Genomic DNA, 23,831 nt, shown 5'->3' on the forward strand with positions numbered 1-23,831 from the left:
TTCTGTATGAACCATGCCTCATAGACTATTCTTTAATTAGTAATTACTAAATGAAAGTGTCTTCCAACTTTAAAAAAATATTTATTTTATATACCAATTTCAGGTCCTCTCTCATCACTCCTCCCACTCCCCCTGCCTTCTGTTCCCCCACATTTCCTAATAGACTACACTTTGATCATCAATTACTAGATGAAAGTGCCTTCTAACATTTTATGTACCCCATTTCAAAAAATTTCTAACATATTTCTTGTCCATAATGCCATGAGATTTTAAAATAAGATAGTGTGTGCTTTTCACTACAATCTCTTCATTATAGTGTAAAATGATCATCTTACAAACTTCAGTCTTGGAAAAGAACAGTGTTTCTTTTTTCACCCATCAGGTAACTGCATGTGACCAATGTAACTACTTACTCACAGAATGAATATCTCCCGAGATCATGCTTCTTGTTCATTTCTCATATTCCCTACAATTATAATAGAGAATCTTGTGACTTAAAGGAGAATGTCTTCTTCCATGACAAAACTGTTAACAAACAAAATGAAATGAAAAATTGTGGAAACAGTTTCTTCCATGTCTTAGGGGACTGATGCACAAATTAATTCCAAAGGACTGTATCATAACACATAAAACTTGCACAGGTTCAAGTTCAACAATGGAGTTCCAGCATTGGGGGTGGGGTTGGGAAAATGGACATAGGCTTCCATCCTTTACAAAGAAGCAATCTGTAATTTATACCAGCCAGAAATGGAAAATCCATTGTCTCTAATATAGTGTAAGTGGGAATACCAAATTTCAAAGTCCAAGTGTAGTTAGCCAATACAAAATAAATTCCAGAGTATATTTGTTGTTGTTATTTTTTTTTTGCTTTTGTTTTATATGTGTTGGGATGGGGGTTGTGATTTGTTATTTTTGTCTTATTTTTTGCTTGTTTAGATATTTGTCTTGTGGTATTTTTTAAAGACTTAAAGAGAAAGGAAAACATAGATTTTGGTGCATAAGGTAGAGAGAAGGATCTGGGATGAGTTGAGGAAAAAGCGTGATAAAACATCTTGTATGAATTTTTGAAACCAATACTACTGTAAATGTTAATAAGATAATATGATTCTAAAGAATCAATATTTTTAAAGATTGAAAAATAATTTTAAAAAGAACAATAGACAGTTAATGAGTACTGAAAGAGGAAAATTAGTCTATTCCAGAGATAAGTCCCCTAATTGATCATGCAACACAAAGTAATCACAACCTCTACAGAGCCAGACTTTCCACTTCCTTCTCCATGCTCTAGTCAGTGTGTTTCCAATGTCCTTCCCTTTCATACCTTCTCCTCACCCATGCCTTCTCAGTCATGTTCACTGCTGCCCTTTCCACAATAGCTAGGAAATGGAAATGACCATAATGTATATCAAATGATGAAGGCATAATGAAAAGGTTATTCACCTACACAAAAGCATTAGGAAATGATCTCAGCCAGTTGCTTTAATGTCTTTCTCTGTGTGAGTATGTGTGCATGTATATAACATTAATAATTTAAAGAGAGGCATTCAGTTTGAGAGATAAGGGAAAGACATAGGATAATTTGGAGGATGGAAACATTGGAGGGCATCAGGAAGGTAAGAAAAGGGTGAAGTGATAGGATTTATATATTAATCAATATATTATTTGGAATTTAAAAACATACAATTCCAGAAATAGAGAGATTGTGTAGTGGTTAAATCTTTTCGTGGTCTTCATTAGAACTAAAGTTTAGTTCCTGAATGTAGTTCAAGTGGGCACAACTGCCTGTTACTTCAACTCCAGGGAAAACAACACTTTATTCTAGCCACCTCAAGGACCTTCATACACATACCATATAGAAATACACACACACACATAGGCAGATACACACATGCAGAGAGAGAGAGATAAATTTAAATATTGTAAAAATAATTATTATAGTTAAAATTTAAAAATTAGAAATGAAAGATCTATTATGTCAATGAGAACACAAACAGCTGAATACATAAGAAAAAGAACACATATTATGGATGTGAATCTCAGGCCAAAGAATTTGAAAACTACTTCAATCTCCATATAGATATCTCTATACAATAAGCATAGATATTCTGCAGAATGCATCAGCAGTAGAGAGAATCAGGCAGAAGAACATCAGGGCTGAAAATCAAGGTGGGCGTATTATTATATTTAGGTGCTAAAATATTAAAAGAAATGACCACATCTTTCAAGATCTCTAGGATGCTGTTATTCAGAGATTGTATTTGTTAATTTTGTTTCTTTGATAAAATATCATAACCAGAATCATCTTATAGAACGAAGAGTGTACTTGTGCCTCCAGATCCAGAGACATAGGAGTCTATCATGGTGTAAAGACTTAGCCACAAATGGCAAAAATAGTGTCAAGAAAAGAAAGCTTAGAGATTCCCTCTCAACCACAGGCAGAAAACAGAGAGCAAACGTAGTAGGCAGACACTATGAACATTCAAGGCCTGCCTCCAGGAACAGATGTCATCTGTCATGGCTCCATCTCTCAGATGTTTCACATCCTCCCCTATTAGCACCACCACCTGCGATCAAGTGTTCAAATATCTGAACCTGTGAAGGACATTTTGTTCAAAAATACCTCAGAAAACCAAATATCTGGAACTATAGATAGTATAGAGATATTCAGGGTATAGAAAACATGTTCTAGGAAACAATAGCAGAAATTTCTTCATATCAAGAGATATAAATAGACACAGTTGCACAGAATACATTTAGAATCACAACAGGCATAGCTGGATAAAAACTTCTCCACTTAGTATAGAAATCATGTGAAATTAAAAACATTTTTTTTTCACTTCTGTTTCTTTCATTTTTTTTTTTGGTTTTTTGAGACAGGGTTTCTCTGCGTAGCTTTGCGCCTTTCCTAGAGCTCACTTGGTAGCCCAGGCTGGCCTGGAACTCACAGTGATCCGCCTGGCTCTGCCTCCCAAGTGCTGGGATTAAAGGCGTGGGCCACCACCGCCCGGCCCCTCACTTCTGTTTCTTAAGGAGGTTCTCAATATGCAGCTCTGGCTCACTTGACCAGGGTGACCTAGAACTCATAGAAATCCATGTCTCTGCCTCCTGCCAAAGGCTGGAATTAAAGTGTGTACCACCACTCCTGAGCTCACAAAAATTGTAATTTTCCAGCTTTTCAGTACATTGAAAATTCAAAGAACACAGAACCAAAAACACCAGAGAGAAGCTTCAAGAGAGAAGTTCCATTTTCTTACAAAAACTAGTCCATCCATGACCTCTTAGTAAAATAGGAAATAAAAAAGCAAATCAATAACAACAGAACCAAGAAAAGATATCATAATGAGTAATTACACCACCCAAAGAAAATAAGCACCAAACAAGATTATTGTGGAGAATAAAGAAATAAAGAGATGGAGATCTTGCAGGATATACACAAGTTAAAGCCCAGGAGACCGCCACACTGACTTTGCACATGCGCAGTGAGCACTATTTGCTTCATGAACTGTCAGTTATGCCTGAGGAAGAACTAGCATGCTTTTGTTTACCAGTGTTGCTTAGCAACGGCTGCTCCATAACCAGATGTTTCTGTTTGACTGGTCAAACCATAGCCTCACACTTGTGGGAGTCACAGAGTTAGGCTCTGGCTGTTAGACGGTCAGTGGTTAAAAGTTCATCATTTCATAAAATCATTTAGTGTTGAGCTGATAGAAATGTGGTCAGAGCGATGTTCTCCACCCTGAGGAAGCTCTTCGGCTTTAAGAAGGAGCATAAAACCCCCATGGGATTTTGTGATGGCCCAAGCAGTGAAACGGAGAACGTGTCCTGCTGTCATTGTAGAACTGAGGACAGGTACAGCCAACCTTATGATCCTGAAAACAAATTTCATGAAGCAGTGTGTATGGGAAAGCTCAAAGTGGTGCTGCATCTCCTTGCGAAGAATTTTCATGTGGATGATGTGGATGAAAGCAAACGGTAAGGACACTTGGAAGCTAAGGATTAGGAGCCTTGAGGAAGTCGGGTGATGGGAGAAGCCTACCTTTCCTAGCTCTGTTGTGGGCAACAGGGGTGAGGAGAGACCAGCTGTGCTTTCTGGACTACAGTCTCCTTGGTATCCGTGAGCACACAAAGGTCCGATGTGCAGATCTTTTTCTGCAGCAGGAGAACAACAAGACCAAAGCTCCAGCAGGTTTACTGTCGCCCCGCAATCCTCCTATGAGCATTTTCTTATGGAACATTGAATATACAATAGAATAATCTAACAAGCTATAAAGAAATGGGATTTAATTTCAATCTACACAATAAACACAATGTTGTATAAAATATAAAAACTACAGAGATCAAGTATTGCTCCTCATAATGCCTTCATCCTACATAAAATTATCCAAAAACATTCAATATGAATTTTTTATCTGTGTGTACTAACATTTATATTCCTCACTGAAATAATAGAAGTAATCTAAGCTTGATAGATGGTGGTGTGCTCCTCCTCCTCTTTTATTTTCTTGTTGTTTCTCACTAGTTTCCTAGGGATATCACTCTCCCATCTCAGTAGATTTCCAAAATTTCTCTTAAGTTTTTTCACTCATTAATTTATATATATCTGAAGGTTTATGCAGTGTGGCCTTGGCCAGACACCATTTTCATAACACTCTGGGCTGAAAAGCTCCAAGTTCTCTGAAAGTTACTTCTGACATCTTTACTTACTTCTGATAGAGGCGAATAGAACTTGCTGGGAATTTCATGATTTACAAATCAACAAACTATCTTGCTTTTCCAGTTTTGGCTTTACTTAAGGTTGCGCACAGTGTCCAAAATCTCTTTTGTGAAACTGATATTAGATACTGACATTAGGCATAGCACACATCTAATTTGGGTGTATTCTATGAATTTAACTATTGTCAAAAACAAGCCATTCTTACTTATTTGACTTGAAGTTCCATACATATTTCCTTTGACTTCAAATTCCTTAAAAATCAAAGCAAAGTTTGCTGTACATTTAGATTTTGTTGTTGATACTTTTCAGTTTTTCTCAATAGTACATTTTATAACTATGTTAATAACAGTATAAAGACTAGAAATATTATATATGTATAATATAAAATGTATATAACACATATAATATATATCACATTATATATAACATCTCACTTAGTATAGACAATGTGGATGGGACAATGACATGCTATCTTATGTATTAAGAATTGCTTTTAAGTGTTGGCAATCGTTGTACACTACGAATTGTAATGGCATTTCAGTTTTAGATGAATTAAAATGTGAGGAAAAACCAAATCTCAAGCTCAGTGCTGTGTCATATCTACAATCCAAGTTCCCTGGAGGCTTGGGCAGCAGGAACATAAGTTTATAGCAGAATATGTCTCAAGTTTTGCAGAGATTATCTTAGACTCCAAAATTTATATTCCTTAATATATTTACAAAATAGAGATAATGGAACTAATATTGACTTGAAATGTATTTATTATAGTGTTAACATTCGTAACTTAAATATCTAAAAGATGTTCAGCCATTATTGCGGAATATTTTTGAATAGTTGCAAAGGTTCTAATTGATGCATCCTAATTTGGCAGTATTCCTTTTAACACCCATTTTATGGACAAGAATTCACAACACAGAAAGGCTGAGAAGTAGTTGGTTGATAATGGAGTCTAGATTAGGATGCAAATTGAAATGATTTCACCTGATAGTTATGTTCTTTCTGTTCAAATAGGTTGCTCTTTACTACATTGCTCAATGATAGAGCACTTATCTAGGCTGCAACAACTGTGTGATTTATTCCCACACTGCCATAAAAGATATATGCAGTAAATTTTTTAAATATAGTAAATTATACAAGTAAATAAATAAATATAAAATTTGAATGAAGATAAACATTTGTTTATAGATCTATGGATTTAAATGCTATATAATAATTGTAAATGCAAGCATGATTGTGTATGTTGACATAGTACCCAACAGTTTTCATTCAAAATGCCTCTCATTCCCACAGAACTGCACTCCACTTCGAATGTTTCTATGGTCATCTGGATGTGGTTTATTTCCTGTTATTCATTGGATGTAAGATAGATGCCCTTGATGACCAAAAGTCCACACCACTAGCGAAGGTATTTCACAGACTTCAATTTCAGTAATGAAGTTGATCTAAGTGTTTAGAATGAAAGTAAAATTAATCTCACTTAAATATAAATCATGATGAAAGCTGGGGGAAGTTTCTCTTCTATTGTTTGAATTGAAAATGTTTTCCTGGTAACAATATCCACAGGCTATACAGAGCTGGGAGACAAAGATCGTTTCTGTCCTACTTGATCACGGAGCAGACCCCAATATTAAAGACTCCAACGGAGACACAGCTATCCACCACGCAGTGTATGTAGACAGTCCAGATATTACCAGATGTCTTCTTGAATTTGGGGGAAACATTGAAGATACTACAAAGGTGAAGATTTTCTAAATTGAATTCCCAAGTATTTGAAAACTATGTGCTTTAACACCGTCATACCTTGGGCTAATTTTTCATGTTTAGAAGTTCAAGTATTACTTGACAGGCACTTTGAAATAACTGGATTGGTATCCATCTAAGTATTGATACGTTCTTATAGTTTGTTTTTTAACCCATTCAGTCCGATTTATGCTGCCCACATACTCTTGGGTATATGACCATCCACTGGAGCATGTTCAGTCCACACAGGTCACACCTTAAATGAAAATGGCTATCTACTCCCAGCAGCTGTAACTATAGAGAAGTACTCACCTCAGAGCAGATCTTCATGCTGAATTCCTGCTTGCATAATGAAATTTTGTGTCACTTGAGCTCCTACAGCTCTTCTGAATGTTTTCACAGTGACTACCATGTCATATGAACAGCTATGCTGTTGTGCCCAGAGGACAATGTTTGTTCTTGGTTGTCCAGTTTCCCAGACTTTTTTTTCCCTTTTATTTTATTTTACAATACCATTCAGTTCTACATATCAGCCACGGATTCCCTTGTTCTCCCCCTTCCTTCCCCCCTTTCCTTCCCTCTAACCCACCCCCCCATTTCCACCTCCTCCAAGGGCAAAGCCTCCCCTGAGGACTGAGATTGACCTGGTGGACTCAGTCCAGGCGGGTCCAGTCCCCTCCTCCCAGATTGAGCCAAGCGTCCCTGCATAAGTCCCAGGTTTCAAACTGCCAGCTTATGCAATGAGCCCAGGATCTGGTACCACTGCCTAGATGCCTCCCAAACAGATCAAGCCAATCAACTGTCTCACCTGTCAGAGAGCCTGATCCAGTTGGGGGCCCCTCAGCCTTTGGTTCATAGTTTATGTGTTTTTCCATTCTTTTGGCTATTTGTCCCTGTGCTTTATCCAACCTTGGTTTCAACAATTCTCGCTCATATAAATACTCCTCTTTCTCACTAATTAGACTCCCAGTGCTCTACCCGGGGCCTAGCTGTGGATGTCTGCATCCAGATTCCTCAGTCCTTGGATAGGGTTTCTGGTACAACTATTAGGGTGTTTGGCCATCCCATCACCAGATTTGGTCAGTTTGGGCTGTCTCTCGACCATTGCCAGCAGTCTATTGTGGGGGCATCTTTAGCACTTTGTTTCTTCCTTTTCTCATGTGGTCTTCATTTACCATGGTATCCTATTCCTTGTTCTTCCTCTCAGTTCTTGATCCAGCTGGGATCTCCCGCTCCCACAGGTTCTCTGTCCCTCGACCCTCGCCCTTCATTACTCCCACTCATGTCCAGGTTGTTCATGTAGATCTCAGCCATTTCTCCGTCATTGGGCGATCCTCGTGTCTTTCTTTGGGTCCTGTTTTCCAGGTAGCCTCCCTGGTGATGTGAGTAGCAATCCAGTCATCCTTGTTCCACCTGTAGTATCCTCCTATGAGTGAGTACATAACATATTTGTCTTTCTGAGTCTGGGTTACCTCACTCAGGATGATTTTTTTCTAGATCCATCCATTTGCCTGCAAACCTCATGATGTCATTGTTTTTCCTCTGCTGAGTAGTATTCCATTGTGTATATGTGCCACAATTTATTTATCCATTCTTCAGTGGAAGGGCATCTAGGTTGTTTCCAGGTTCTGGCTATTACAAACAATGCTGATATGAACATAGCTGAGCAAGTGCTCTTGTGGTATGATTGAGCATTTCTTGGGTATATGCCCAAGAGTGGTATAGCTGGATCTTGGGGGAGATTGATTCCCAATTTTCTAAGAAAGCACCTTATTGATTTCCAAAGTGGTTGTATAAGCTTGCATTCCCATCAGCAGTGGAGGAGAGTTTCCCTAGTTCCACATCCTCTCCAGCACAAAGTGTCTTCAGTGTTTTTGATCTTAGCCATTCTGACAGGCATAAGGTGGTATCTCAGAGTTGTTTTGATTTGCATTTCCCTGATGATTAGGGATCTTGAGCAATTCCTTAAATGTCTTTCAGCCATTTGAGTTTCCTCTGTTGAGAATTCTCTGTTTAGTTCTATAGCCCATTTCTTAGTTGGACTGTTGGAAGTTTTGATGTCTAATTTCTTGAGTTCCTTATTATATTCTGGATATCAGTCCTCTGTCAGATGTGGGGTTGGTGAAGATCTTTTCCCATTCTGTAGGCTGTTGCTTTGCCTTGTTGACTGTATTCTTTGCTCTACAAAAGCTTCTCAGTTACAAGAGGTCCCATTGATTGATTGTTTCTCAGTGTCTGTGCTACGGGTGTTATATATAGGAAGTGATCTCTTATGCCAGTGTGTTCAAGACTACTTTCTACTTTCTCTTCTAGCAGGTTCAGAGTAGCTGGATTTATGTTGAGGTCCTTGGTCCACTTGGACTTAAGTTTTGTGCAGGTGACAGATATGGATCTATTTGCAGCCTTCTACACGTTGATATCCAGTTATGCCAGCACCATTTGTTGAAGATGCTCTCTTTTTTCCATTGTACACTTTTGGCTTCTTTGTCAAAAATTATATGTTCATAGGTGTGCGGGTTAATGTCAGGTCTTCATTTGGATTCCATTGGTCCACATGTCGGTTTTTATGCCTATACCAAGCTGTTTTTATTACTGTAGCTCTAGAGTAGAGCTTGAAGTCAGGGATTGTGATGCCTCCAGAGGTTATTTTTTTGTACAGGATTCTTTTGGCTATCCTGGGTTTTTTGTTTTTCCATATGAAGTTGAGTATTTTTCTTTACAGGTCTGTGAAGAATTGTGTTGGTATTTTGGTGGGGATTGCATTGAATGTGTAGATTGCTTTTGGCAAAATTGCCATTTTTACTATATTGGTCCTGCCTATCCATGAGCATGGGAGATCTTTCCATTTTCTGACATCTTCTTCAATTTCTTTTTTCAGGGACTTAAAGTTCTTGTCATATAGGTCCTTCACTTGCTTGGTTAGTATTACCCCAAGGTATTTCATGTAATTTGTGGCTATTGTAAAGGGTGATGTATCTTTGATTTCCTTCTCAACCTGTTTGTCAATTGTATATAGGAGGGCTGCTGATTTTTTTGAGTTGATCTTGTATCCTGCTATGTTGCGGAAGGTGTTTATAAGCTTTATTAGTTCCTTGGTGGAATCTTTGGGGTCACTCAAGTATACTATCATGTCATCTGCAAATAGGTAAAGCTTGACTTCTTCCTTTCCAATTTGTATTCCCTTAATCTCCTTATGTTGTCTTATTGCTCTGGCTAGAACTTCAAATACTACATTGAATAAGGATGGGGAGAGCACACAGCCTTGCCTCGTTCCTGATTTTAGTGGAATTGCTTTGAGTTTCTCTCAATTTAATTTGATGTTGGCTGTTGGCTTGCTGTAATTTGCCTTTATTATGTTTAGGTATGTTCCCTATATTCCTGATTGCTCCAAGACTTTTATCATGAAGGGGTGTTGGATTTTGTCAAATGCCTTTTCTGCCTCTAGTGAGATGATCATGTGATTTTTTTCTTTGAGTTTGTTTATATGATGTATTACATTGACGGACTTTTGTATGTTGAACAACCCTTGCTTCCCAGACTCTTACAGGTTTTACCTTGATCTTCTACAGTGACTCCAGAGACTTGAGAGGAGGGTTATATCAACAAGGAGAGAAAGATGGGTGGGTAGAGATGAGGAGTGCAATTGGAAAGTAGTTAAGGGAAAGGGGTGAATTTGAGCAAATCATATTGACTATAGCTCTCAAAATTATTTCCAAAGAGGGGGGGAAGTAAATGTTGTAAAGAGAGTTTAGCTTTCTTTTATGGAGCCATGGCAAATATTTGTGAAAAAGAAGGTAATGGACCAAAAGGATTATTTGACTTACACTTCTAGGTTACTGTATATTACTGGGGAAAGCAGAGTCAGGATCTTCAGACAGTTGTTCACGTATCATCTATCCTCAAGAGAGGGAGAAATGAATGAGCCCAGGTAGCCTGTTTGCTGACTACACAGCTCTCTCTCTCTCAAATCTTATACAGCCATGTTCTAAAACAAGGCTATGGTGCCACACACCAGGGGCTGGGTTCTGTTTGTCACTTCGCCATCAAGATGACTTCCTACAGGCAGCTGGATATAGCTTGGTCCAGGGTATCAGTAACTTGTGATCCTCTTTCCTTTTATCTCCACAGAACCAGAATAGGTGGCTTCTTGAGAAACTCAGAATACCCCTCTGTGTACCCCCAATCTGCCCCAAATACTAACATAACATTCAGCAAAGATGCAATTCCAAAAGATTCAACACCTACCCAAAATATTGACAAGCTGTGCTAGGATATAAATCACTTCAGGCTGTGGGTGATATTTCACCTTCAAACTGCTATCACAGACTCAATATTTGCAACTGAAGCATGGTGCATTGCACTACGAGCACTTGATTTCTACACATCCATTAGGAAGCATGCAGCAGGGGTTAAAATTTTAATAAACAAACCAAAGGACTATGGAACAGTTCAGTCCATTCATAATCTCAGTTCCCTCCAAAAAACCAGTGCATACTCAATCTCCAGGAGAATTAAAAAAAACATGCTTCATCATGACTATAACAAATCAAATCCTTATGCTTTTGAGACCCTATGATGGGCTGGTCCCTGCAGGAGGCACTTTCATGATCCAAAATCCAAGTGCAGTTTTTTTTCTAACAAACCAGAGTGGTATTCCTCCATTTCACTTTCTTTGCCTATACAGGAGTTTCAGTCTACTAGTCTTGTTTCTTGGTGCTTTTGACATAAATTTAGGATGTCTGAAGATTCATTGTCTCCCTTGGCAGTTTGCAGAGCACTACAGATTCTGAGGAAGCTAGTCCTTTGGTAGGAATCACTTGGTTAGTTCCAGCTTTATTCCTACCAGTCTTTTTCTACAAAGGATTTGGTGTCTTTTATAACAAGATCTTACACTTATGTGATGGGAGGCAACCAAGAGCAGTGGTAGTAGCTTATATTTTTTGGGAACTCTCTCTCAATAACTCTGGGGAATTTTTACTTGCCTGTCACTGTGTATTTTATTAACTGTATAGTTGGGCAAGACTTTTTCCACCCCTTGTTACATAACTCCATGGAAACTACAATACACCTTCTTTATCTCACTGATTTTGATAATCCTAAAACCATCATAGACTTCCAATATTAATTTTTAGTTAGGGGTTCACTATGTAGCCAAGTCTTTCCTAGAAGTTATGATCCTCTTGCAACACCCTCCACTCTCTTGATGGAATTACAATTGTGCCTTTATTTCTGAATCATGTAATGTTTGAAATACTTTTAAATTATTGCTCCATTTTGATTCCTGCTTTAGTTGTTTTCTAAGCAAAATATCAACCAGAATGAAAGCAATGCCTTTCTTATCTTTAAAACTTCCATTACACAGATCTGTATGCACTAGCAATAGTACACTACAGTCACTCAGTAAATTGGACTTAGATGCAATGATGATTAAAATGCAGCAAATACAGAGTATAATGGAGATCTACAACTAGTGAAAATGCAGAGACCAAAGGATCGTGGGTGCCTAACCATAATCCTACATCTACAATATCACACCAACACTTAAGTTTCAGGTGACATTGAGAAAGAAAGTTATAAAAAAAAAAAAAACCTCTGAGTTCCAGTGACCAGGATGACTGTTACAGAAATGTGTCTTCTAGATACAAAAGGGATAATTCATCTATGAAATCTCAATAATATGGTTGCCCAAATAAGACCTTCACAATGAAAACACCAGTTGACATGCAAACCCTGATGGGGGAAACTTCAAAACTACACTCCTAAATGAAGAGTTGCCCATTATCCCTAATTGCTGATAGTAGAATTCAGTTTTCTCTGGGGATACACTCTAAACTCCCCAATAGTTTATCCAACCACAGTGGGCATCCTTAAACACACACATGCCCATACATGCACACAGACACACAAAAACACACACACAGGAAGAGAGAGAGAGACAGAGGGGGAGGGAAAGAGAAAGAGAGACAGAGACATGTAGAAAGAGGCACACAAAGAGAATATCCACATTAAATGGAATCAGTAGGCTGTACATAGTACACATATGTGTGTGACAGTAATAAATAACTTATCCTGAATTTGAGAGGGAGTTAGGGGGATTTGGAGGAGTGAGGGGGTAGAAACTCTGAAAATACAGATCTCATGTAGGAAATCGTCTAAAATAATTTAAATAAAAACATTATACAAAATGATGTACTGGATTTTCTAAACAAGTTTTCAACTTATAAAAGGACAGAATCCATTTTAAGGTAAGCAACCAAAGATTCTTAGAGATCTTTCTAATTTTGAGGTCATTCCTTTGGTGACCTGCTCAGAGCAAGAGGCAGACACTGTTACCCTAGGCCCTTCCTGAATCAAGAATCAAGCAGATCTTCCTCTGTATCCTCAGCAAATACCACATCCTTACAACACTTTGAGAACTGTGCCTGTAAAGCAACTTCTGCTGTTGCTCATGTTTGCCCCACAAAAGATTTGCCAAACAGTTCTTCAGAAATCAGTTTTTAAATACTGGACAATTCCACAATTTTGTCATAATGCTTAATTTAGGGTTTTTTTGTTGTTGGAAAGTGGTACATCTGCCACATATCTGTGTTTTGAAATGCAGGAGAACTTCTGACATAGAAAAAAACTGCTCCTTGATACAATTTAGGATTGAACACATTTGTACTGTGTGTCAGTTTGTGTCTCTTCAGATAAACTCCCAGGGAAGAGTGACATGGATCCAAAATACCATGTTAAATTCTGTGACAGGAACCATAGGTCCATGGGTTTCACATCAGTTTTGTAATGGCCTAGAGGACTTTGTGACAACTGTAGACATGGTTGGAGCATTGCAATCTTGAGGCTCATTAGAAAGTGCATTAGGCTGATAAGGAAAAACTACTGTGGTCAAGTCTATGGTAAACATTATGGTCATAGGAATACATATAAGATTTTTCAGTTCAGTTGTGAAATATGCAGTATTGTGAGTGATTAATTGATATCATTACAGAGAGGGTTTACCCCTCTGCTGCTAGCACTCCGAGAAAGGAAACTCCGCATTGCAGAATACCTAATCACACACGGTGCAAATCTTCATGTATGTGATGAACATCAAAGGTACTACACTTTGAATTTTTAAAACACTACTTGGGTTGAAAATAGTCCGGAATAGTAAAAATCACTCATTTCAAATGTATTATGGGAATGTATTAGAAAATGTCAACAAAATATCAGTTACATATGTAAAAAGTATCTGTAACATGAAATGATAATGCCAAAGAATGATAGGTTCATATTCCCTTTGATAATGAGAGGTTTTTCTTATTTTAATTTTTATTATGACTGCCATATGATTTTATATGAATTGATAGTGTTTACATTTAAAATGTCAGTTCCAAAGTTTTCAAGTTTGCAATCACACAACCTTGTGAACCCATTTTAATCTCCAAATACTTTTGGTGGTATGCAGAGAAGGATGATACATGAATGACCGTTATAAACCTACATATGTGGCATGATATTAGTATCAGTAATTGAAAACATTCATTTTTACCATTAAAATTGCTTGATAACATTATCGCTATCATTTTATGCAGATTGCAAGTCCGTATTTAACAGTGAATTATATTACAATAGAATAGAAAGGAAATGGCATTTTTCTTCATATAAAGCTTTCTATACTTCTGGTCAGTTTTCTCCAAACAGTTAATTCACCATAAACAATTTAAAATACAAAGTCTACTCTATAAACTATTACAGTGAGCTAAGAAGTTTTCTGCTTGTTTTCTAGTTTTAGCCTTGTACATATTTTGGGATTCTGAACTCTGCTTTCAGGATGCTTGTCTGCTTAGTTAATGGTCAATTCTATACACAAAGGCATTCTACTTATATGGTAAAATGTATACAATTCACCATTTAAATAATTGAATTGCCTCTGTCATTCTAGAACACCACTCATGTATGCAGTTAAATGGGACTGTAAATATATTGTTCAAATTTTACTGAAGAGAGGTGTTGATTACCACGAAAAGGACAAATTTGGATGGAGCGCACTGCAGTATGCCATTGTGGGGAACCGCAAAGTGTAAGTACAGAAGTTAAAATGCTAATTGAAACTAAATTTAGACATGAAATATTTACCAACGGTATATTTTAACCAAGCATGACTTCATTATTTAAATACTATTGGAATGGAATCATTTTAGTCAACTCCACTTGCCATGGGATAAGCAAAGGGTTAGACTGGTCAGAATAGCAATGTGTGTGCAGGAGTCTTTATCTCAAGACTGATCTATGATGATGCTAGGAATCAAACCCAGGGACCTGAACATACTAGGCATTTATTTTACCATTGAGCTTCAAGGCTTAACTCTCCTTTTGAAGCCTTAATATCTTTATCTTTCAAGATCCCAGCATGCTCTGGTCATTCCAAGAATGAAGCAATGCATGGCACAGAATTTTAGTTTTTGAGTTACTTCTTTGAATCTAAACATTTGTAGTTTGACAGAAAATCCTGCTACTTATCTTGCAAATATTTCATCCATCTTACTACCTGATTGCCAACAAACTAACATGCTCCCTTAGTCCAACAAAGTAAAAATTCCTACATATATCAGATGGATGTGGCAGACATGAGGAAAACTTAGGAAGCATTTATTCATGGGGATTTAATGCAATTTCACCTGTCCTTCAGTCTGGTGTTGATGAAACTTGATTATCAGGTTGTACCTACTGATTGTAATCAGCTGTGATAAAGATCATAGTAGTTATGGAGCCATGAGAAATGGGTATTTGACATGCCCATGAGCTTTAAAATTCAAATTTTCTACTAATATAACATAGTGTCCTCTGGCAGCTAAAATTCTTAAGATTTCTCCAAAGCCACTGCTAGGCATCTGAACCTTATCATTTATTCAAAGCTTTCCAGTATCCTAAAAGACCATCATGGCATGGTACTTTGGAGGAGTCTCTCTTTTCAGCCATCAAATGGATCTGTGGATATACTAAATTATCACATGAATCCAAGTACTTGCAGAAATAGGCCAGAGATGCTTTGTCTCTTTCATAGTAATCTGTAGAAAAGGATTCCTTTACATCATCCTCTGTAGCACAATCTGTGTTTGTGACATATCTCTAGCACCTTTTGCAGGAAATGTGATAGAAAGTGATTTGGCCTACCAAGTGCTTTTCTGTGAAAAGGAACATTTTTCAAGACACTTGAGTCTGTACCTCAAGATTTTGTAACTCCAACTCAGAAGGAAGACACTGAATATAATTCTGTGAATCAAAATTATATTAACTGTATTCAGTAGCTAGTCCCATCACAGCTCATATGTATACTTACCACATGTATAAAAGATTTAGTTTTGCGTGTAGGTTGGTGGTAAGCATGGAGATTCAGAATCATTATGAGAAAACTCTGTTAGATCATTTTTTTCCTTCTTGGCTAAAGGAAGACCAGCAATACAGCAACCTATGTCTTGGAATTCATTACCGTTCTCACCTTGGGCTTACATTTTACTTTAGTAATAACAAATTGTGAATTCTGCAGCATTTGATAATATGTTATGAATTCACGAATTATTGAAGTGCTTTTCATTTAGGATTCTGATTGGTTAAAGACTGAGAAGCAAATTAGATACTGCTTTACTATTTCTGTACCTGTTTTTAGGTGGTGAAAATTTCATAACAAATGGTTAAACTAAAGTAGTAAAACCCTGGGTTTTGGAAACTTAAGTTGGAGCCTAAGAAAACACTTTCCCAGAGCAAGAATACTTAGGACTGCTTACTATATCAGGGCAGTTTCTATCCTGTCAAGATAATCCAGATGATTTGAACTGTATTGCCCCGACTCTACACCATTTCACTCTGTTCTTTCCTTCTAAAATGAGAAACTTTGTAAAACCCTTTAGAGTTTATAAATTCAAAGGCTATGTCCAGACGACTTGATGCAATCTCTTATCATCTTTGAACTACTCTTGAATACTTAATATATTGAAAAATGGTTTTCTTTCCATACTAAAATAATAAAATTATCTCCTACGATTTCTATATTTGGCAGAAAAAGCTTGATTTGGAAGTATGAGGACTCACTCCTCTCAAAAAACCACAGTATCTTCACACGTAAGTCTTTTGAAGGTTCTTTCTCTGTAGTCCTTCCTTAGATTAAAAATATTGCATTTAGAGTTTTTTGATTCTCTGTAATTAGGGTATATGCCCAGGAATGGTATAGATGGATCTTGAGGTAGATCCATAACAGGCTTCTTGAATAATGGTCAAACAGATTTCCATAATGGCTGTAAGTTTGTACTGCCACCACCAGTGGATGAGTGTTCCCCTTACCAGTCACCCTCAGTTTATAGTTTTCAATTGCATTTTAATTATTATATAAATAATTAACTTTCCCTCTTTCCATTCTGCTCTCCAACTCTTCCTGGGCAGTTTTAAACACCACGTGTCTATCCACATCTGAATTACTTAAGAAAATTAGTTGTATGAAATTGTTTTATAAAAAAGTTTCTCAGCTTTGCACTGGAATTATATACTTGCATGTAAAAATATTTTAAAATACCATACTGTGGTGAGATGCCAGCCTCTCTCCAGCCCACAGCACATTTTAGTTTACTTCATATATTTTTATTCTAAAAATGTTGACATAGTGTCTATTTCATTAATAGTTCCACTACACTGTATTGTAATTTATTTTATTTGTTTATTTTATGTGTGAGTGTTTGCCTGTATGTACACCAGGCATGTGCACCATGTTCATGTCTGGTGCTTATGGGAGTGAGAAGATGGTGTTGTATTCTTTAGAACTGGAATTACAGATGATTGTAAAATACCACTTAGGTTCTGATAACAGAACACAGGTCCTCTTGAAGAGCAAAGCATGCTGTTAACTCCTAATTTGTCTTTTTAGCCACCCACACACATACTTCTATAAAAACACATTATTTTTTCATGATAACAATTAATGCACTCCAGTAATTGAACATGATTCCTTCGATATATATATCACAGAAAATATGATTTGTATAGGTAAACGAGACACAATATTCAATCCTTTTATGATTTCCTTTCCTGAGTATATTGTTAAAGGAATACTTTCTTTTCTATGCATTTTAACTAAAGTACAATTGGATCCCTTTCCCACTTCCCTTTCTTCCCTCCAGCACTCTCCCTTATGCTCCCCCTTCTTCCATGTCCCCAGAAGCCTCAAATTGATAGTCTCTTCTTCCCTTATAATTACTGTTTAATGCACACATTCACACAGAGAGACACAAATGCCTGCTGAATGTCTAAAGCAAGGCATGTGGGTTTGGAGACATTAGACGGGGTTAATAGGATGGGAAATGGAAGAAGAGACTTACCCAACAATTGTGACTCACAAACAAAGAAGATTGTCAGCTTGGATGTGGAACAACTGTGGGTTTACTGATGGCAGTTGTTGGGGATGACAGAAAAAGAGACTTATTCAATAAAGGTGGCCCACAAACCTAAAATAATTGTAATTTTGTATTCAAACTCTTCCATTTAGGCAAATACATCAAATAGTGTTACTGAGATGTTTACTTACTTGGTGATTACTTCTAGCTCTGCTGAATGACAATGGTTGGGTTCGTACATGTATAATTAGAAATTAATTTCCTTTTCTGTGAGGTGTTGAACTCAAGGTTTCATACTTTAAGAGGAATGTGCTCTATGTATTTACTACTCTAACGACCCTATTTTTCTTTTTGTTTATCATCAAAGATAAGGCAAATATTGTGGTGATATATTGTGCACCCTAATAAAACTTACCTGAGGATCAGAGGACAGAGCCAGCCACTAGATTAGACATAGAGACCAGACAGTGATGGAACACACCCTTAATCCTATCACTTGGGAGACAGGTATCCATCTGGATTTCTGGGAGTTCAATGCCACACTGGGAATAGAGCCAGGCATGGTGGCACACACTTTTAATCCCAACGCTTGAGATCTCATGCCTTTTCTTAAAAAGTACACATGCCTTTAATCCCAGGAAGTAAGATGGCAGGGCAGAGAAAGGTATATATGGCATGAGTAAACAGGAAATCATGGTTTCAAGGATGAGGATTTTGTAAATGTAAGAACGTGGCTGGCTTGTTCTGATCTTTCGGCTTTCACCCCAATATCTGGTTCCAGGTTTTTAATTAATAAGACCTTTTAAGATTTCTGTTACAAAATATTTTCCATGATGTAAAATTCTTATTTCTTTAGATGTCTCCTTCATATGTAGGGTGGAGAAAGATAGTAGCATGTTTTACAACACATCTCTGACTGGGTCTTCCTGCTCTAGGTTGCCAAATACAGTAATTAATACCAAAAGGCAATATTTTTCCTCATAATATTTTTCATTATAATATCAAAAAAGTCATATTTTTCCAAACTGTATTCAAGTCTTTAACATTTTTTCCACATATAATAAACTTTAGAATATGAATACTATAGATAAAGCAAAAATGAACCTCTTCTTTGAGGAACAAAGAAGAAACTAGTCTACTAATGCCAGATTTAAATTCTGTTTTTTATTGTGGTGGTTAATACCTGTAGTGTTTGTCAGTAAATGTGAAGTCACGCTTACATCAGAGAATACTTGACTATCCACCAACAATCCTATTTTATCTTTTACCCTATTTTGCAAGACAGGTACTCTGCCATTGGGCACATTTCCTGTCTTCATTTTCCATGGGAAGATACTTTCTCAAGGGTAACATCAATAGGATCTCACCATGTGTTGTCTTTCTTATTTTACATAAAAGGGGAACTAGGTTTCTAATACAAAGACCTTAAATGAGTTATTAAGTGCCGATACCTGCATATGGATTTATAGATTTATAACAAACTGACCTAGCCTTCCTAGTGTATACTTTTAATCTTCTGAATATGAGCAATGTGCAGAGTGGATATGTTTTTACAGAGGGGATTTTTCCAGTGGTTATGTCCAAGGGTGATAATAGCAACTGAGTTTCTACCTTATTGCATCATAAGTAAGAATAAGAATTATAGCCAGATCTAAAAGAGCTCATCAGAATCTAACCGCAGAGGAGATCAGAGAGGTTGAGCAGCATTGATTTCACCTTTCCTGTCTTTTCGGATACCTTGCAAGTCTTTATAGGAAACATTGTCCTGATAGGTTTCTGTCATTTTAGGGGAGATTGATGAATACAATGATCATTGACTCAGGTTCTCTCTGATAGGTTATTTTATCTCTACCATAAGGATTGCAGCCGTGTATCTGGGGAAGATTTGTTGTGTTATAACAAAATATTTATACTGTCTCCAAATTAATCCTAATACCATTATTTTAGGAAAAGTACTCTCTTTGCTATTTATTTATGATAGGCATTGATTCCGGCATTGGCACTATTTGGCATTAATTGGAATTGTTGTCACTACTCATGGTCCCATACTTTGAGGTATCAAATGCTGATAATTTCTTTCATCCTTTTATTCAATAAATCCAAATGAGGTGAAATTTCCTGATGCATTTGTTATATTCCAGTACCATAGTTATTATTTACCTTAGATTTTTCATTTATAAATATGATATTTTGTAGACTAATACAATCTATTGAAATATGTTTTACTATTGATTCAATTATAGGAAAGCAGCCTGAAGATGTCTTTTCATCAGGGTAAGGTTTGAAGGTCTTTAATATAATTTTAACTTATAATCTGAACCAGGGAATAGAACTAGTGTTTATGGACCATTGTATTCTTCACTGATTCTATCTGATTTATTTAGTGTCCACAATGTATTAATACCATCATGTTTTAAAGCATTTATATCCTTGTGACTAAGTGTCTTACTGCATTAGCAAAGGCCATCCAAAGAGTTTGATTAATTCCATGATCCTGTAGATAACAAGTTGTCAGCTCATGACTGAACTGTCAGCTTGTGAATTCTCTTGTTCCTGTGACTACACTGAGATGGATCCATGTAAAAAGCCAGTTTTCCTTGTATGTCAACTATGGGTTAGAGTGTTCCTGAGAAACATATGTATAACTTCGTAGTTTTTCTTTTTGAAAGTTGCTGTTAGACACTCCATGAGTACTGCTATCAAGACTGGAGGGGAAAATCACACTTTACTGTGTCTATAGTGCCATAGGTTTGAACTGAACAAGATGAAAGAAGGCTTGGAATTACTTTACTGGAATGGTAGTCCATGTGCACATACACCATGTTATGTTGATACCATCAAGCATCTGTTTAAGGGACATTATGAACTTATACTCAGTTTTGTTTTCTCTTCAAACTATTGGACTATCAGAGTACAGGAGATTTTTTCCCCCTCATTTTATCAAATCCTTGTTTCCTCATGACACTAAGCATCCTGAAATTTTACTCTATATTTATTTTTTCATGTTTCTTGACCTGTAGTTTAGAATTTTTGACTGCCAGGTATTGCTTCTTGTTTTACTAGAGAATCTCAGGTCTGAAAAATTTGAAGTTTTTAAGGAATCTTGAAAACCAATAAAAATATCCTGAGCACAGCAAACTAGATCCAAATTTATACATAAAACAGTTGTTCTGAGGGAGAAGTCAAAGCTAAAACACAGTATTCTGTGGAGGTAGAAATACAAATGCCCCATTTTAGATTCACATTAGTTCCTTCGCTATTAGACCAGTCCACACTGACCAGTATATGATTGAGAGTTTCAGTAGGAAAACATGGGAATGAGTTGTGTTCCAAGTGAAAGAGGCCAAGAATGGCATTAAAAGTAATCCTAATGGTGGATGATTTGAATGTCTTGAACAGGGGAGGGCAGTTTTGAAAGGAACATCATGGAGGTCAACAGGACTGAGTTTGGCCTCAAGATGAGATTTTTTTGAAAGACAATGAAGTTATTTACACAGGACACAGGATGTTGAAAATCACCTCAGAATGGATAGGGTTGAATGTAATTTGCAAACTATGTTACCGTTTGTGCTTAATTGATGGACATGACAAATAGCTAGGTTCTTCTGTTCAAACTTGCTTGAGCAACATGAAGTCTTTATAGAAAAGAGGAATGTGGTATCACAGACAGTGGACTAGAGAATGTTCAGTACCAAGGGCTGGAAAGATCTGAATGAAAAATATCTGTGATCCACTGCCTCTGCTTCTTTTCCTGTTGTCTTTGCCAAAGTAGTATCTTTTCCAGATTGGAATTGCAGCACATAATCATATAATTTAGTAACATGTCTATGCTTGGAATGTGTGTTGCTGACCCTCCATTTAGCTTATGTGCCTGAAACAGGGAACTAGCTGTCTTTCAGATTCTTTGAGACTGTACTTTCAGGAATCTGCACCTTCCTGGGATGAATATTTAAAGGCTGGAGAGCATCACTGAAGAGTGCACAAGAGGGATCGAGGAGTGGTATCCTATAAAAGGAAGACATCTAGAGAACATAGAGGGAAACAGAGGCAAAAGTCCAAGGGATCTGCTTTTCCAGAACTCTGTGCCTTCAACTGAGCACATATGAAGGTTTTTCAGTGTTTGGTAGTTTCTGAATCAGCCTGAGCCAAGTAGGAAGCACAATTAAATTATTTGAACACCCCTGAAAAGGGAATTCCAAACCTCGATGTACACATTTGTTTGTTCACTTACAACTTTAATGTTTAAGGATTTCACATGTTTTTCATTACTTCACTGGTTGTTTTACAATGAATAGATGTGATGGTTTCCTTTCAATGGGTATTTTCCATGCTGAAGAATGAAGGTTGCCATTTAGTAGTTATACATTTTTGTGCTTTATTAGTAGAGTAGAATGAGGTCACTATTGTTTTGTTTTATTTTGAACTATTGTTTTTATTTAAATTAATGGTGAAAGAGTATGTGGACAATTAATTGTAATTTGTGTGCAATCATTAGGACAGTTTTCAAAACAAATGATTTTTCAGGTTCCACAAATGTACTGACTGACACTATTTGATGTGGAACTATGTGTGAATCTTTCTTGATAAGTGCAGAGATTAGAATTGGAGGCAGAAATTAACAACTGAACAAATTTTAGAAAACAAATGTCTAATAACAACAGAAATACCATTTGCTATTCAAATAACTAAACATCCAGGGAGAAATGCTTTTGACCACTACTTACTTATTTGTTTTGTATTTTTGCTTCAAAGAAATCACTTCAAATCTGAGTCTCTGAATTCTGTGTGTGCAAGGATGGAGGACAGAGATCATTTGAAAATCCAGGTAATCAATGTCTTTTTGAGGTAAATTCTTGGGCTGAGTTTCTTCTTTGTGGAGTTTGAAATGGTATAATATAGAACTTTTAATCACTTTAGATGGAGAATTACTAGAAATATTTTTATAAAATTATGACAATATTACTGTATTGGCTGTGAAAAATACCAAAACATAAAATTTATTTTAAGGGTATGAAAGACAAAAGTGAGGTAAAAAATAAGTAATCACAGAAAAATTATAGTTTGTATAGTTTACCACAGTGGAGGGAATTTGAAATTTTGGAATATTAGGACAAATAACTATTACTGGTTTTATCTTTATATCTTATAGCATGACTTTCATCATTTTCAGGCTTCTTTAAATATGTAGACCAACCTATTCATTATGTTACTTAATGTATCTCATCAATAGCTTACATTTCCAAATAGTGTATCAAAGAGTTTAGAAATTAGTATTAGTTTTTAGAGTACATTTTAAAAAATCTTTCACTCATGATACTAACTTTTAAAAGCAATTTTTAAGTCTGGTGTAGGTGGATGTTTCCTTGTGTCCTGCAGCCATTCGGTCCCAAATAAACACACAGAGGCTTATATTAATTATAAACTGTTTGCTATATGGCTCAGGCTTATTGCTAGCTATTACGTCTTAAATTAATCCATTTCTGTTAGTCTATGTGTTGCCACGTGTCTCATGGCGTTACCTGTATTTTATTACAACTTGCTACCCCAGGCAACTCGCAGTGTCTCCCCTGACTCCACCCTTCTTCTTCCTCTGTCTCTCTTGGTTTTCCTGCTTGGCTCTATCCTGCCCTGCCATACACAAAAAATAGCTTTATTTATTAACCAGTTGGAGCAATATATATTCACAGCATACAGAAAGGCCATCCCACAGCATCTTAGTACTTTATCTAGAAAAAAATGTAAGGTGATTAAAATTCAGAAATACAAAATCTTTCTCTCAAAATTAGTATAATAGTAGCTTTGCATTATTCATTCTAGTAATATGTTGGATCCAGGCACCATGGCACAGACTTTATCTTAAAATTCATCATTTTCTATTTTTCCTTCCAGGCTTGGTTTTTCTTAGCATATGTGACTGTAGGAGGTGAAAAACAGGTTGATCTCAAGAGCATGCAAGCTTGTCTATGAAAACATTCTGATTTTAAAATATTCCCCTATTTTTAAGTTTAATTGAA

At 36.6% G+C, this 23,831-nt stretch overlaps 1 protein-coding gene across 8 annotated transcripts in view; it reads left to right on the forward strand.

The window, feature by feature from the left end:
- Positions 1–3,589: 3,589 nt before the first annotated feature.
- LOC102926814 (uncharacterized) overlaps positions 3,590–23,831 on the forward strand; it is a 90,300-nt gene continuing 70,058 nt past the window's right edge. For all 8 annotated transcript variants that reach the window (XR_013042134.1, XR_013042133.1, XM_076544089.1 and 5 more), the window contains exons 1-8: positions 3,590–3,972; positions 6,005–6,119; positions 6,278–6,451; positions 13,443–13,549; positions 14,379–14,516; positions 16,494–16,555; positions 20,061–20,091; positions 22,570–22,642. Coding sequence is in view for 6 of the 8 variants with exons in the window: in XM_076544089.1 (XP_076400204.1) it covers positions 3,725–3,972; positions 6,005–6,119; positions 6,278–6,451; positions 13,443–13,549; positions 14,379–14,516; positions 16,494–16,555; positions 20,061–20,091; positions 22,570–22,642 (948 nt within the window). In the remaining 2 variants the exon portion in view is untranslated. The remainder of the gene's footprint in view (positions 3,973–6,004; positions 6,120–6,277; positions 6,452–13,442; positions 13,550–14,378; positions 14,517–16,493; positions 16,556–20,060; positions 20,092–22,569; positions 22,643–23,831) is intronic.

Source organism: Peromyscus maniculatus, chromosome 1 (genome assembly GCF_049852395.1).
Source record: "Peromyscus maniculatus bairdii isolate BWxNUB_F1_BW_parent chromosome 1, HU_Pman_BW_mat_3.1, whole genome shotgun sequence".
Taxonomy (NCBI): Eukaryota; Metazoa; Chordata; class Mammalia; order Rodentia; family Cricetidae; genus Peromyscus; species Peromyscus maniculatus.